The 17,737-nt window shown below is 37.3% G+C and overlaps 1 protein-coding gene across 1 annotated transcript in view; it reads right to left on the reverse strand.

Annotated features, from left to right (window-relative positions):
* Nucleotides 1-740: 740 nt before the first annotated feature.
* The window catches only part of COL24A1 (collagen type XXIV alpha 1 chain), a 118,767-nt gene continuing 101,770 nt past the window's right edge, over nt 741-17,737 (reverse strand). Inside the window, 14 exon segments of the mRNA XM_014307434.2 lie at nt 741-2,214; nt 2,714-2,929; nt 4,036-4,145; nt 4,813-4,981; nt 5,727-5,792; nt 5,961-5,987; nt 6,083-6,118; nt 10,973-11,008; nt 12,554-12,607; nt 13,723-13,785; nt 14,081-14,134; nt 14,222-14,329; nt 15,813-15,920; nt 17,686-17,737. The exon segment at nt 17,686-17,737 is cut by the window's right edge and continues 2 nt beyond it. Of these exon segments, the coding sequence (XP_014162909.1) occupies nt 2,068-2,214; nt 2,714-2,929; nt 4,036-4,145; nt 4,813-4,981; nt 5,727-5,792; nt 5,961-5,987; nt 6,083-6,118; nt 10,973-11,008; nt 12,554-12,607; nt 13,723-13,785; nt 14,081-14,134; nt 14,222-14,329; nt 15,813-15,920; nt 17,686-17,737 (1,246 nt within the window). The 3' untranslated portion in view covers nt 741-2,067.

The raw sequence follows: 17,737 nt of genomic DNA on the forward strand, positions 1-17,737 counted from the left end.
AGTTCCGGGACCCCCGGGGCCGGAGTTCCAGCCAGGGAGGCTTTTCAGGCCCCAGAGGAGGCTTCCCGAGCCGCGCACTGCGCCGCACAGCAGCACGCTGCCCAGCCCGGTGACACCGGGCATCACTCCTTACCTGTCCTTGTCCCGCCGCACCGGCCGCCGTCCCCGCTGTCTGCGTGGGGCGTGCATTTCTGCCTCAGCTACGGAAATGCACATCCGAGCAGCCTCAAAAGCCGTTAAACTCCTTGCTTTTAAAAGAGGTATTTTCTGAAATTAAGAACTCCCCAAAATAGGGCAATGAGACGAATAGAATATACATGAAGCAGAGGTTTTCTAAAAAATTATAATCTTAGAAAATACCCCCAGCATTTGCCAAAACATCGTCTCCAAAGCCAAACTCAGAGCAAATGTCAAATCATGATGTCAGTGCATTGATCTTGAAAATAGAAAAAGTGAGACATTTTCTCATTCCTCTGTAATCTTACTTTTTGTTTTATCAGATTTTTGTCAAAGTGGTCAAAAATGATGCTTTGATACAAAATGTAAGATGGGATGTGCACGTACATTACTTCGTAAAAGCAAACATTGTCCCTCTGTCATTATTCCATGGCACAGAGCATATGCATTTCCCCTTCAGAAGGGAAACACTGCCATCTAAGGAAAGTGCCCTTCTAGAGGATTTTCATCATTTCTAAGAATGACCTATACAATATGAAACAAAATAGTAAAAGACAAAGACATAGCTTGGAAGCTCATTTTATTATACTTTGGTGGTGTGGTTTTACTGCAGATGAACACAGGTTGTTTGAACACTCCCAGGCTCCTCAAATACAGTCCGGTATCACCTTGCCATGTACTGCTGAGCACACTTTGAATTGATAACAGATAGAGGCATATCAATATAAAGAGTGCTTTTCCTAATGGTAAAACTGTTCTTTTTTACAAAAAAAAAAAAAAAAACAACAAAACTTCACTGAACATTTTAGGCTTAATTTTAAAAACTCAAAATGATCTAATAAATTTTGCAAAAAAAATGGAATTTCTAAGAGGATGAAATGCTGATTATAATTTAACAGTAGCCATTCAGAAGACACAATATAGTAGATTTTTTCAGAAGTTACAAAATATATACAGAATATATCATCTGAAGATGGCTTTGGCATTAGCAATGTTAACTGAAATACAGAATTTAAAAGTCAAAACTACTTTAGGTAGTTCTTCTTACAACGATTTTCACAATGGCTGTAACAGAAACTGTTCTGACTCTATGCATCATATACAATATGCTGTCTTATACACCATTTCCAAAATAGTACACAAAAATATTTTAAACAAGAAATCCACATAAATAATGTTTTCAATTATGTGAAGTATGTGACCAATGGTTTAAAATAAGTACCTTCACAACAGAAACATATCCTGATGTAACCAGCACATACAGTCTGAAAGATAAAAAGGGACTCAAATAATCTCTGCTAAGGCCACAAGCACCTTGTGTTATGAAGAGCACCAAGGCAACACGGACAGGAAACACAAAGAGGTAGTGTGCCATCTGTTCAGATGTGTGTGTCCACCAAGGACTGGAATAAAGCAATGGTTAAGAAAAGAAGACTTATTGTACTGTGGCATGATTCACTTTTCATACAAAAGCTATTGCACATTTAGGAGCATTAGCAGGTATTGCTCCTCAGTATCACACATCTCCAGCTTTCCTCAGGATGGTTTTTGTGCAGTGCTGTTAAAAAGCTTGGTAAGAACACTTGATGTCCTCAAAAACTCCATGTTCAGATACTCCATTCCAGAAAATTATGCAAGAAAGCACCAAGAAATTTATTTTTAAATACTTTAAGAAAATTGCTTTAGTATTTTCTTTCTTTCTTTCTTTTATTTTTTCAATGTCATTTCTCCTTAGGAGGAAGTCTCTTTCTTCCTGAGGTTCTTTAACCAACAACACTTGAAATGATTCCTCTGTTTCCTAGTAATTTTGCCTGCAATGGATCATTACTTTTGTATTCAATCTGTGCAGCAACTCCACGTTGATGCAACAAGAAACCTAGGACAGAAATCTTAGAGGAAGCATACGGAGCCACTTTCTATGAAGTGCTGCTGGCCTGGTCTGAGGTGAGGAAGTGCATTAACTTGAACAACTGGAAGCTGATTCGTGTCCTGAGTGTGAAAAAAGAACTGTGTCTTATGCCAGATGCCATCTTCAATCTGAAACACACAGGAGAAGCCTATCAGAGTCATATAAAAGGTGAGCTTCAAAACACAAATGAAAATTATGCTTACAGAGTGAAAGAGAAGTAGTGCACAGAAACATTTATTCTCTCAGCAGTTCCTAAAGAAGCTGTGTCATTTAACAAATGCCATCTCTGAAGCCTGAATTTTCATTTTGAGGGCAACTGTTTCTAAATTTTCCTGGAGGACCTCCCTATTTCTGTGCTGATGTCTCTGCAGTGTCTTTGTACACTCTCAAGATACATGAGACACAATGCAACCAGCAAGTATAGATACCCTGCATCACTGCAATTGCTTTTACCCCTGAAGAGATGATGAATTCAGTATCTAAAGGCTGGCATATGCAGAGCTATGTAAAGAAGCAAGCTTTAAGGGATGTGAATCTGAATGATTTTTATTTATTTGCAGAAGGTTAGTAATGTCTAAACAGTACCTCTGTCCTCCCTTTGATAATGTGATGCTGAAAGGTATTTACCATGCATTCATCCAGAAGCACTTTAGGTTCCAGGAGTGTATTTGCTTTAAATATTTGACCATTCCATCCTTTAAAGGTAACTGATGTCTTCTGGCCCCCTGCTGTGGTTAATGCCCACATGGGTGTGTTCAGACAATGGACTGTGATGCTGTGGGTTGCTTCTGAGCTCAGTAAATGAAGGAAGTTCATCTGCACTTTTCCAACACCGAACTCCAGCTGAATTCCAAGAGAAAAGCATTATTAGGCTTACAGCTGGGCTGTGCTGAATGGCTCAGCAGCACAAAGTGCCGTGGACATGGCAGGGTGGTGTTCAGGCACAGGAGCATGTACACATGTTTATATACATTGGGGTCAATGCCAAAGAGCACCGTCTGCATTCCTCAGGGAGACGTTAGGTCCTATTTCAGGCATTACTATAAACAGAAGCTTTCATAGGACATTTTCAAAGCTTAAATATAAACATTTGCTGATACCTACACATTGCTGAAGCACAGCTGGTCAGAAAACAGTGTTTTTAAATAAGGAAACTGAAACAAATGCTTTTGTGATTCAAACAAAGATATTATCAGCTGCAGTGTTTTAACTGAAGCCACATCACTGTGCTGTTTAGTCTTCTTAGAGCCCAGGTTCTGGCCATACTGATAGTCCATTACAAATGCAAAAGTTCATAAGTATACTTTGATTTTAGACAGAAAATATAGTAACTCATTATTATAAGAAGAATTTCCCCAAGACTATTCCATGTTCAGGGATCTTCCAAATGTAGGAATGCATATGTGAACTTCACAGTATTTCTGAAGCTCTTCAAAGACTACAGTGTATATACAGACCTTCACAAACACAAATTTTCTATTCCCAAGAGTTCAAGGGCTACATGTAAAGAGGAGCATGAACTAATGATGTACAGAAAACTGGTCCCTCTCTAATGGCATTTAAAAGTTCCTAAGTGTTGGAAAGCAGTAATAATCTTCATTCTTTCTACTGTAACAACCTCAGCATCTCGACACTTAGGTGTCCTGAGTGATAAGATACTAATGTAGCTTAGAAGTATTCCAGGCTTATTTTTATGCCTTGTAAAAGAAAGTATAAAGCAAAACAAAATAATTCTATCAGCATAGGTAAAGTCTCACACAGTGAGAATTACTAACATATATAGTCTCCAGAAAATCTGTAACTTCTGTACCAGAAAGTATAAAGTCCTTCCACAAAGATGCACAATAATGCCCCCCAGAAATCTAACTCTTTTTAATAACTTATGTAAATAAGCATACACTTGTTTAGAGTTCAAGCTGGGACACAGTGTCTCTAGGAGCAATGCATACCTTTGTCACAGACAGTGGTGTTAAACATGTCTGACCACCTGCAGTGAAGTTGCAGAAAACTTCAATGGCATCAGAAGGACATCCAATATTTGGGTCAATCCAGTATTTTCCTATTAGTATATAATCCAGACAGAAAATAAAACCAAAATATAATTACTACTAAGCAATTTGCTAAAATATTCATACTTCTTGGCAAATATTACATATATTATCGCTATACCTTCACAAAGAAATGAAAAGAACATGAAAATGTTTTCACTATTAAAATTATGCTAATAACAGATACTGAGAAAAATTACCATAATAAAACACTTCTGACTACAATTACACTGACAGTTTTAAATAGGAGAGTTTTTTATTTGAAATATTGATTCAGGAACTTGTGAGATACAATGACTGTCAATGTATCTGACAGTGGTAATGTATGGTATGCAATTTTTTCATTAGGAATCTAGAATCTTGCAAGATGAGCTATAAATATTTAGAGAACTTCAAATCACAAAGTTGCATTCAGTTTCAAATTTTCTGGATACATCTGTTTACTGATAGATATTATCTGTCTAATAATTATATATTAGATAGCTACATACTTCCACCTTTAAAATTCAGAAATTTTATCTTAAAGATGAAATAAATCTATTTGTCACAGGCACACCGCAAGAGAATACAATAAAAAAGAAGAAAAGCATTAAATCGACCAGTTCAGAATTTTAATGCAGAAAGCAACACTTGGAAGCAGCACCTTTCAAAGGTACTTGAGTGAAAGTAGGCACTTACCATCTGCCACTTTGGGTTCACAGTGGAGCAGATCCCTGCAGATGCGTGCTGGGTTATCCCGTGTGCCAAGAGGGTTCTTGATGCTGTGCAGTAAATTGCTAAGGTAGTGGAGCGTTTTGAATATCTCTGTACTCTGATCTAGCAAAGTTACTTCAGTATTCTGGTATTTCTGCCAAGGGCCATTAGCAAATGTGTTACCACAAAGAAGTGTCACAACAACAGTATATGCAGTAAGAGTCAAATGTCAAATGGCCATTGAATAGCCAGCCAGAATCCAAGTGTTTATATGAATGCAATCAGCCACGTAAAACAACCTAAGGTTAACATATCCCAATAGACAAATTAGGACATTTTATTAAAACTGTCAGAATGGTGACGTTAAGGCAGGTTTAGGTCATGCAAATTTGTCATTATGATCTATTGACATAAAAATATCTGTACAAGGAAAAAAAGGAAAAATTTGGTGCATTTTTAAAGTAAACTTAGAGGTTTCAGATTTGAAATAGTGAAATTTACTCTTAGGCTTAACTTAAAAAATTTATGCACATTTATTTGACTTCACCCACATAAGGGATTTCATGCAACCAGTGCAGCCAGACACCTATATGTTGATTTTTCTTTATCAAACCCTAAATGCTACTATTGTTATCTGTGTCTGAACAGATACAATCCACTATGTGTGATAGTAAATTTTCACTACTACCAATTATCAAAAAAGGTAGAAGTCTTGCTGCTTCTCTTAATTTCATTTCAACTCTATCCTGTAAATCCTAGCACATTTCAGTACATTCTATAATTACTTGCTATCAGTTATTAATTTAAACTAAGTCTTTGAAAAGAAACCCTGTTATGTCCTCAAAAAAAACTATAATTGCATTCCCTTTATGATAATGTAAATACATTTAAATATATACCTCCATCTGCAAGGCAGCATTTGACTCAAACAAAGCTTGAACAGCAGCATTGAGATCCACTTGTTTCTAAAAAACAGGCATTTCAGAATATAAAAAGATGAATAAGAATATACAAAAGTGCAGGTGGTAATATCTTTGAACAGTGGAACAAGGAGTACATTTGAAGAGGATCCTGTTATTTTCCCTTTCAAAAAAGCACTGGTTAGGGTAGGTTAGGGCTGTTACAGAATTTACCCTTGGTCCTGGTGGTCCAGGTGGTCCCTGGAAAATGGGAAAAAACAGATATTAGGTGCTTCACATCTTTATATAGTGCAATCAAAATGGAAAAATACAGGCAGAGTTTTTTATGCACTTACAGGTGGCCCAGGCTGGCCCTGCTGTCCCTGAGGCCCCTAGAAGAAATGGAGATAGAATGCAATGGTTATACATTGAAATCTCTGGTTTTACATTTATGTATTTATTAAATCACAAACATGTCCCAATCTATATTAGGAAGAAGGTGTGATATCAGCTGTGATAAAGTTGTGGATTATTAGTTACTATTGTTAAAGTACCTTGCACCATTTACCATAGGAATATTCATGTCGGAATTCCTGTGTTGTCTGGTCCCTTGTTTCTCCAATTACTTCTGATATGAAGGGAACATTAAAGTTCATAGAAAGTATTAATATATAATGTGCTATACATTGTGCCAGTGTTATATGTATGCTGAGAAGGTAAGTACTAGAAGGGCTAAATAATCACAAGAACATTATAAATAATGTTATCAGTAACTGCAAAAAACTAACTGATCCAGTTTAATCCATGAGTATGTGCCAGACTTTTATCAGTTTAATTTATCAGCAGTGTCAATTTTCAGCCAGAACATGTTATGTTCATTGTTTTACAGTGATATGGCAGAATTCATCTTTACTCAATAAGTTATGTCCTCATTTTAGTGTGTAGGATGATTGCAGAGGAGAGGAGGAGAAGGAACTGCTTTTCCCTAGCTTACAGTGCCTACAATGCACGTAAATCTGTGGTTTAGGCTGCCTTAGGATTGAACATGGACCTTTCCAATACAATAAACCCATTTGAATAATTCTTTCAAATATTTATTTAACTATTCACATTAAGCTAGAATTGGTTCTGGACATTTATTAATATGCAGTGACACTTGTGTCTCTGTTAGGTTCTTCAAGCTCTACATACTCAAAGCTTCTAGGAGCTATTGTAACAAACAACGGCATGAATAATCACAAGGAAAAGAATAGGTGGCAGTGCCTTAAGAAGAGAAAAAGAGAAGGAATGAAAGGCATGGGCTAGATCTGCACCTTAAATTACTAAAACCCTTTCAACACAGCTAAGTCAATTTAAGCAGAACATTCTTTTGTCAGTGCTGCTTGTACCAATTACTTGAGCACAATAAGCTGTTCCAACAAAGCCCTCGTACGTCAGTACGGTCACGCTAGCACAAAATCTCTGCCAAAAGTGAAATAATCTGATGTGACGTGGTCACACTGACAAACGTTGTGAAACTGATCTAGTCAAATAGGAATTAAGCTGTAAATCACTTGATAAAGTAATAAGAAGTGTTTCTGCTGTGAGATTTCAGAGCAAGCAAGGTCTGTGAGTGTCATTTCATGCCACAACTGCTGAACTAGGGTTGTGTTCAAGCTGCCAAAAGCAAGGGCAGCTGGAAATGGTTAAAGAAAGACCAGATTAAATCTAGTATTAATTCATGCATATATAAAAAAAGAATCTCAAACCAGATAGGAACAATGTACCTAAGTCACCGAAGCTGCAAATTTATCAGTTCTTAGGTCCTGAGGCAGAGCATGTGGTGGTGCCAGGGAATGCATCTGCTGGGGGTTACAGTGGCAGCTGTGCAAGTGGAGCATGTCTGCACATCACCTGCCCTGGCTGTGCCAAGGGGCTCAGCTGCTGCATGATGAGGGATGGGAAAACTGGGGCCATCATGTAATTCCAAGCACCAGCTCTATGCAAGGCTATGTTGATGGCTATGTTGCCTCAAATAGCTTTGAGGGAAGATCCATGTCTTGTATGTGTTCTTTGGAGAATAGAGGAAATTCAAAAGTGAAGCAATTTCTGGATGTTTAGGTAGATGATTTTCTGATACTTAACCAAGAAGACCTTAATAAGATAAGGTCTATGGATTGTAAATACTGTGAGCTTTTCAGCTGATACATCCTGACATTTATATTTCATCCCCTTATACCTATAGAAGGGACTGGAAGCCATCTTTTAAGTAGATATTTAATGATCAACTTCTTTATAAAAGATGCTAATCAGTAATGTTGGCAAAAGAAAATAGAAGAACAAGTAATTTTAGCATATGTAGTACTAATAGTATGGATATCCCTGTGGGTTCTTTGTGAAGTAACTAGCTGTCATGACTTTTCTGAGTTTGATTATTGCCCAGCTTGAAATTTTCTTTGAGATCCTATTATTATTAAATACACATAAAATATTGCTGTTATTCATCATTAGAAAACTGATCTGAGCTAACACAGATTACATTCACTATTTTGGCATAGTTTTTCAGCTGTTGCAAATCAATTGGGTTTCACAGAGCTGTACTGTTGTATGCCAGCTGGGAAGGCTGACTCCACATTTAATTAATCAGGTCAGGTGCTCAGGTGCTGTTAGACTGCTCCAGGATACCTTCAGTCTCATGTGAATATATTACTGGCCTGTCTGATCATGCTTGGCCAAGTATGTTTAGAATAAAATGAAAGAGAAAGTGTGAAAAAGAATCTTGAGAAACAAATTTGACATTGTAAGGATATATTTGTTTATCTTGGTTCAGGACTTGATTATTCAAATACCAAATCAAGGAAAGGTACAAAGTCTTCAACAGTTTGTCCCTAAGTAACCACTGCTCTTGGATGAATAGATGTCCTTGTTCTGAATGCTGAGATTTAGACATTCCAGTATATTTTTCAGATGACTGAATGCTTCAGTTAATGTTCTGTGTTCTTGGCATATGTCACCTTTTAAAGACTCAAGAAGCCTTGGGACAAGAGTGATTCAAGTTTATAGTGGTTTCTGAGATGGAACTGAATGTTTTAAAAATAAAAACCTGCACTGTTCCAATGAGTTTAAAGTATTTTGCAAAAGAGGAATGTCATTTGTCTTGATCCACTGTCTCCTTGCCAGCAAAACCCATGGGAAAAAAAGGAGGTAAATACTGAATGCTATTTGTGAACTACTTTGTGGAATATCACATTTCTTAAATGCATTAAAACTTCAGAGAGCTATAGCAATTATCTTTACAAATCTTTAAAATATAATGATGCTGCACAGAGTAGGGATTTTACCAATGTTCTTTCTTTCTGCTGCAGAGCAGAAAAATGAGGCTAAATTACACTTTTCATGAACTAACTTAATTGCTAAATGTTTTACTGGAATGTACCGGATTACTTTTACAAATCTACTTAACCTTTGGTTGCATTAGAATTTAAGTGAGAAAAGTATAATTCTAGTCCATGAAAACAAAAGCAAAGACTAAACCAGTTAGCTTCAGTGTGTTCTTAATACTTTAATCACTCCATTTGATTGAACAGAAGTTCAAAGGCCAAAATCCCAATCTTTTACTAATGCTGAGAGGCCCTGACTTTACATACAATAGTACATACACTTAACTGTGAAAGCATGAGCAATCTCAAGGACATTCATATTTTCTAAGAATTTTTAAATTCTTGAGGAGTGTATTTTTAACAAAGAATGTGTGTTTTACCACTGGCCTCAATAAGAAGACATGATTTTGCATTCCATGTCTTTCTGGGGATAAAAGGATATTTCTTGCTAGTAATGAACTTTGTAACCCTGACAGACTGAAAAATATAACTAAATATACTACAAAAAGGTTAAAATCTATGTGATTCTAGGAAGAATGCCAATATAAATTTTAAAGGTATAAATTAAAGCTCAGAATACACAGTTGGATGAAAAAGAATCTGGTCTCCTTTGTATGTGATAGTAGTTAGAAATAAATCCCTTTCTTGGGGGAAAGTAATGTCACTGTATATGACTTAAAATTAAACATTCTTCTTCTGAAGACAGCCTTACTAGATTAACTCATCATGATGAATTCAAGAACTTATTTAGGAAATAACTTCTTAAACACCAGCACCAATAATGGAAACAGATGTTTCTTGTTCACCATCCTGGATGTTTTTTTTAAGGATTATTTTTGGATTTTTTTAAAGTGTCAGCATTTTTAGCTCTATGCTGTCATAACAATTCTTATGAACAAACAGTAGAAAAAGACAGCTTAGATAGATAACAGCAAATTGAGAAAACAGCCTTCCTCTTATTCTGAGATAGCAATTGCCTCAAGAGCATTAGAATCAAAGAGGAGGGTTCTCCAAGACACAGAAAAGAAGCTTCATTCCAAGCTTTGGCTCTTTAAAATGTTTTGAATATTTCAGATTCATTTTTCAAAATTTTATAAGGCAGTTTGATTGAATTTTTGGAGGTGGCTACTAAAAGCAAAATACAATAAGAGAAACTAAATAATTTTAAGTGAGATGGGGTGAAAGGCAGGGTAAGAGAAACAGGAACAGGATCACATCTGCTAGTTACTGGAAAATGAACTAATTATACATCTGTCATAGAAGGTAATATCATAGTTATATCAACTGTGTTCATAAATTTGCTGTAAATACGATAACTTAGTGACTTTTCACATAGCCATAATTAATTGGAGACTTTACTGGCTCTAACAAAATTTAATATTAAATCCAACATTCATGAATGTACAACAACTTGCTGAAAAATGACACAGCAAATTCATAACCCATCAGTGCTGCCCACAGTTCCTGCAGCTGGAATGCATTGCATGGACACCCACCTGCAGGTCTGGCTTCTCCTGAGCTTCTCCCTTTCTAAACAAGGAGATCCACATCTATGACCATGTGCATGCTGCGAGCCACTAGATCTTTGGCAGCAAATGTGACTCAAGATTTTCCTTTTAGGCCTGAACATGGACAGATTTGGAGTATGCTCCAAACTGCTGTATGACCAGGGCCCAGCAGCTCACACCCACTGGGCCTATCTGCTTAAGTCAACTTGAACAAGAAGGTCACACTTCTAACCCAGGCTACCAGCTTTCCTGGGCAGTGCTCTCAGGAGCAAAACACAACTGCCTGGCATGCAGAGCATGCATGAGTACATTCAGCATAATACAGGAATAGATTTTACACAGCCAAAAGAATGAAAGCACAAAAGTCGTCTCATCTTACCATTTCACCCCTCGTGCCCTTTTCACCTCTTGGTCCCTGTAAGAAAGAGCAGCTGTTAATCTGATATGCTTTCTAGCTGCCTTGGACTGAAATAAGCAGATTAATATCCATGAGAATTATACTGCTCACATGAAAAGTCCAGACTCATCTGTGGAAGTATTTACAGCACTGGGTGTTTAATTTTCCTGTACCACTAGAAATTGAAATTAGTTGAAAACATCTTGTGATTCCTATATGTGGAAAGCTGTGTTCTTCAGCTTGTATGTTTACTCTCAGTAATTTTATCTGTTGTCTGTCAATCAGCTGTGTTCTCCACAATTCCATCCAATTCAACATCTTTGGAGAACAAAACTCAATACTCTCCATCACTGAAGAAATCCATTAATCACATATATATTTTTATTATTAGTTCTACTCTCATAGCCAGATTAGACACTATTTTTCTGTCCCCATTTTGGCTGGTTTTGCACTTAAATTGTGTTCCCAAGCATGGCAACAATCTTAAAGTTCTCCTCTGGAAAAATTTTGCGTCTTAATGGCTGCGTTTCATAACATATAGAAGTAAACTTCAACTAGAATGCTTTCTTGATGATAGTGGCAAACTTTTACATTCAATATGAAGTCTATTAAAAGCCTTCATACAAGTGCACACAGCTGTGTAAAGTTTTTCTCCTCGGTGCAATTGAAAAGAATGGAGCAAGACAAAGTGTTGATTTTTCCAACAAGTGGAAAGAATGATAGAAGGGACATTCCTCTTCTTTCTAGTTCCCTTGTAAATATTTGCATTTATTACTTGTATTGCATACGTACTAGTTTTATGATTATTTTGAATTTTTGACATTTTCCTTTACTCCAAGTCTACTTGATCAGGCAGAGGAACCTTCATGGTACAAAGAGTTTCTAAAATCTGCCTTACATGGTTGGGTGGTCTGGAGACGTGAGCCAAGGGGTTCTCTTGCAAAACAAATCTGGCTCTGGTACCATGAGTATGACAAGAGATGGAAACAGGGATGAGGGCAGAGCTCCTCCAGTGCAGGGAGCCTGGGGTGCATTGGAAGCTGTTAGAGAGCCACAATGATGTCTGAGGTGTAACAGGGACCTCATCAGCACCTGGAACAGCCTGAAAAGGGCTCACAGGCACTCCCAGAGTGTCTTGAGGAGCACTCTGGACAGTTCAGCCCACAAGAAATGAAAAATAAACTATATTGAAACTGAGTGTGGATATTCTGTAGATATATCTTAGACCAAAGGCTGACAAAGAATACCCAGATAGTAATTCCTGCATGCTGTTTTACACCTCAGCTTGCCCACTGCCCCTGTACACATGCTCTCTGCATGCTGTACTTAGGCAGAAGGCCATTGCAATTACTTTCTTGTCACTGGTTTTGGTCATTTTTTTCTTATTTATACTACAAATGCTGGAGGCACATACATTAACTTACCAGCATGGTATAACAAGGAAGGTCCTGTTTGATACTATTTGCAAACAGAAAAATAAGAAGGTTGCTAGTTGAAAAACAAGATTATTAAACCAAAGGGTAATGAAATAAACAAATTATGCAAAAGTGAAGGGAAACTTACAGGCCTGCCAGTTGAGCCTGCTATGCCTTCTTGACCAACAGGGCCAATATATCCCTGTAAACAAGCAAAGAATTTATTAGCTCACCATGTTTCCAAAATGAAGAAAATCCGCATGACATGTCCTGATTTCAAGTTGCTCAGCACACACACCTATCAAATATCCAGAAGATCATGGTGGTACTCTCTAAATATTGAGTGCACATTACAACAAAATCAGTAAGGTAAATACTTTGGTAATTTGTAATACTTATGCTTGGAAAGCCCCCACACACTCATTAATGTGAAAAGTGATGCACTAAAAACAGTGGAAACTTAAGTACTCTGATTACAAAAGACCACATATTTATTGAGCTACAACCAACTTGAGCTATATTACTGCCCACAAGGACTCTTGTAAGGCTGCCAGTAAGTGCTGCTAAAATGTCATTTTCAGTTCCATTTCACTTAGAGCAAACTGCTCATGTCCAGTGTTTATCTCATATAGGAATGTTTAGAAAATAAAGTAGCTATTAGAACAGTCCCCTAAAGCTGCTGCCCTGCACCTGGTTAACTGAACAATTCAGTTCTGTGATGGCAAAGGTGGCAATGAGAGAATATGTTGTAGTAAGGCCTCCCATGATTCAGCCTTTCACACTTGATGCCACACTGGATGCAAAAAATGCTAACAATGTTTCCACGTTTTTGGGTAAGTAGCAAAGCAGAATGTCATGAAGAATGAGCTAGTGAAGGTTAGGAACATTTTAGATAGAATCAAAATCTTCATTAAAAAAAGACTACCTACTAATCAATAATGCCTGAGCACCACTGTGTCTTACTGCAGGCAAAGTCTGATCCCCATTTTCTTTTGCTGTAGAACACAGTTACATAATCAGCAGTTTTGCCAGTAAGAAGAATGTTCAATAGACAAAGAAATACAAAGTCTTAAGATTACACTAGGAGATCCACACTTAGTCAGCAGAGCCTGCTTTTTTCTTTCAAGATTAAGGGCCCAGCTCTGTTTGTGGGTCTGTGGGCATGATGTAACCAGAGCAGTGTTGCATCTAGACTCAGAAAGGTTTGGGTAGAGGCTTCTGGCCTTGTTAATAAGAAAAAAGAATATTTTCTATGTTAAAATTGTGTACTACTTTCAAATCAGCCTAGCCATCTCTTTCATGTAGTGAAACACTTACAACTTGGCCTTTTGGACCTTTCGGGCCCAGAATTCCAACCAAGCCAATGTCCCCTGCAGGGCCCTGAAAATGCAAAGGAACAGTTTAATCCAACATGGACATTAGCTATCCACTTGTTTCAAACTCTTGCAATCAGTGAAAGTAAGATAAGTTCTAAGAGCAGTAAGAGTGAAAACATCAAGTGCACTGACCCAGAATGTTTGTCCTTAGACAGGGAGTAGGCAGTTCTGCCTACCATGTTCCAACAATCCAGAGATATTTTGAACAAATTAGTGTTAAAGCTGATTAATTCTATGCTTTCATAATGTTCTCACTCTGTAAATAGCTTACAATCTAAGAGAAAAGAATGAGCACATACTTTTGGACCTGGGAATCCTTGAAACCCCATTAAACCTTGATCTCCATCTTCTCCCTGTAATAGGAGCAGGCATCCTTAGCATTAGTTCACCTTGCTAACTCTTGGACTACTTGTTTTGCATCAACCCCTGTGGTTACATACAATCTGTCCTTTCAGCCCAGGGTCTCCTGCTGCTCCTTGGTCACCTGCTGAGCCTGGAAGGCCTCTTCTGCCTCGCTTTCCTGGATGACCTAGAAGCCCTTTCTCACCCTGCCAGTAAGAAGAAAATATATGTTTTAATAGAATTATGCAAGTTACAGATGCAAATACAGGCTTCCTATCAGAAGCATGGAACTTGCTTTCTTCTTAAGAAATAGACTTATTCCATTATTTTTTTTCCCACAGGAATGCAAATGTGACTTGACTGCCCCTTGAATTGGAAACATACAAACAATACATGTTGGATCAATTCTAGTATGGTATCTCTCGGTGTAAGCAGTAAAATTCACAAAATTAAATACAGAACAAACAGATTAAAGTAAATTTTAAAAATAATCCTCTGAGCAAGAGACAGTGTACTTGTTGAACTCCCTTCTGTTGGACTAAAAATCCACATTGATTCAAATAGAAACTAGACAAGTTCCTGCAAGAGAAATCCTCTGAGGACTATCAAATACACTGAAGACATGTCTAGCTCAGGAGGTTATTGAGGTGCAATAAGTAAACCTGCATATTCCTGTGAATATACAGGTTTCATGCTTTGTGCTTATGCTCTTTCCCAGGTTTTACCTTTGTGTTATTTGCCTTGAGTCAGTATGTGCACTATTATTGCTTATTCTGTAGTATATGTGGCAACAGTTTCCCCTCAACTCATCTATTCCTTGCCTTTTTCAGATTGCAGGCACTTCTGAGCAGGAACTACCTCCTACAGCTCATTGTCTAGGCAAAGAAGTAAAATTCAGACTGTAGGCATTGGCAATAAACACTGCAAATAATGAATACAGTTTATACTAAATAAAATGATAACAAAGACATTATTTCCAGTTTCCAAGTAACTTAAGGTTTTCAAGAACAGCTTACCAATAAAATCTCACAAAGAAAATGAGTTTAGATAAAAATCATGATTTTAGATAAAAAAATTCTGTTGTAAATAAAGAAAATTCTATTCAAAATGAAGAAAATTGTCTATAATTGTTAATCGTTTTCTTTTTTTAAAATTAAAATGAGTCTAATTTATATGAGGATATGCTGATATCAAGTACCTGGAACTGGCTGGAAAATGGAGCACACTCAGATTTCTTTCTTTCTGAAAGGGCTAAACAACAACAATTTAAGTCCTCTGATATGCTTATTAGCCCCCAAACCTGAAACTTAGGCTTGAAGTTATGGCAGTTCTCTGCTATTAGACTGCTGAGATGCTAAAATCATCCTGACAATTCTAGTAGCTACAGAAGTTCAGAAATAAGTCAGGAAACATCTGACCCTAAAGCTGGAGTGAATAAATACAAAGTGTTTTGATGGCTTCTGGAGTTGAGGATAGCATTCAGATGGATGAGACTTCTATTTTCAAGTTACAGTTTATAGAAATGTTGTAAACACAACTTGTAATCTTGCCCTTCAAATAAGGCTTGTTGTCTTTTACTCACACGATTAACAGCAGTGTGGTGGCTCCACAGCCACCAAATGCAGCATGAAGAACAAGCAGTATCAGCAAAGCTGTACCCAAACAACCAGATCCCATGTGTGTACCTACCTTTAGTCCAGGTGCTCCCATGGGCCCTGGCATGCCTGGCAATCCCTTGGGACCTCGAGCTCCAGGATAACCTGCTAGACCTGGCAAGCCTGAGTTTCCTTTATTGCCCTTAACAAATTGAAAAGGATTGTTTACAACTAGAACAGCCAAGCATGCTTTTTCATTGTATGCTGAAACAGGTAAATTACATAAAATCAGCCAAAACCACTTAATGCTGTCTGTATATATGGACACACAATGGTAGTACATCAAAATACATAGAAAGACAATGATCAGCAGTATCATGTGGATTTCTGCTAATATTCCAAAAGTAAAAGGCTGAAAATTGTTTGAACTTCTCAGTATTCATCTTTCAAGAAGAAATAATTCCACATGAAACAGAATGAGACTACCTTCCCAAAGGAATATTCAAAATTCAACACATTTATTTATAAGGATCAGGCATACTGGTAATACTTGTATGGCTATGTAAAGATTCTGTAAAGATTCACACACAATAACATCAGCAGATGAAGAAAGACCAGAACATTTGTTACGAATTTGTATGAGAACATCAAGCTATCATCAAAAGCAACTATTTTAAATGAAAAAACCTGTTAGTGAGTACATGGAGTTAAGCCACTTTTGACATGCTACAAAATGGAAATTTGTTACCATACAAATGAATATTTCTGTGGTGTAATTTAATAGAAATATAAGCATATATAAATCTTCCTTATTTCCTATGACACTCAGTTAAGCACTCATAGAAATAAAAAAGGTTGTATAAACCACGATTTTTTTATTAAATGTCACTTTTTTGGCTTTTGAATATGGTGATGTGGCTTATAAATTGATCGACTGATAAACTTACATAGCAAAAGTTCTGCTCTTTTTACTCATTGTGGCAAAATTCAGTTATAAGCCTCTCTTTTTACAAACTGTAATGGGGTAATGGAGTTGTCTTTACTATTATTGTATGACATTTTCGGTGGAAAGACAAAAATGTAAAAATTCTTTGGGGTGATTCTCCTAAATCCAGCTCCAAAGAATTTTAAGAACTTGGAAGAGGTTCATGACCTGAGAGTGGAGAAGCTTGAGTAGGGTGCACCTGCCCCCTACGGGTAATTTGTTTAATTTTCTCTTTGCTCAACCTGATTGGATTCATACCTGAAACAACAGTGCCTCATCCAGCACCTTGGCTAATTCCTAACTCCAAATCTAACTTGGTAGTCTTTTATAACAATTACTGGTCCATCTTGGGAGAATACTGAGAAATTCACACTGGAAATGAAAATGGTCAGACTTTCAATGATGACAGCTACTCAAGGAATCTTCTCCCCCTCCCTGGAGGGACTAATTGAAGATCTGTGTCACTGCTCTCAGTGGCAGCAGGTCACCACCTTTGGCCCACTGCAAAGAGCAGTCAGACAAAAAGCCCATTTCAAGAATGCTTTTAGATACCTCACATACCTAATACTCTATTTTAGTGGCTTTGGACAAGGCTTCGCAATTATTTAGGTGGAGAGACATAGGTTACAAATACAAACTCAATAAGGAGATGTGTGATTATCTCAGACCCTAAGAGGAAATAGTCTCAGTTAAGCTAATTTTCAGGACCAGAATTGTGCAGCCCCTCTAAGAAATTACTTTCCCTTAGCTGTAGTTACTACTGTCATATTCCAATGAAACTTTTCTCACAGCACACTTCCCTTATGCTAACTTTGTATCTTGGCTGGAATATCAGGAACAAAAGAGAAAAAAATTTAAAAAATTGGTCTAATTTCCAAGATACTCAGGGAACTGAGAATGGTCTCTTCCTTTTACACACCTTAACCCTGGAAAATTCTGTAAAATGCAAAATGGGATAGAGAAAATGTGGAAAGCAACTTACCTTAGGGCCAGGCTTCCCTGACAGCCCAGTCTTTCCAGGGTTCCCAGGAATG

The sequence above is a fragment of the Geospiza fortis genome, unplaced genomic scaffold (genome assembly GCF_000277835.1).
Source record: "Geospiza fortis unplaced genomic scaffold, GeoFor_1.0 scaffold403, whole genome shotgun sequence".
In the NCBI taxonomy this organism is placed as follows: Eukaryota; Metazoa; Chordata; class Aves; order Passeriformes; family Thraupidae; genus Geospiza; species Geospiza fortis.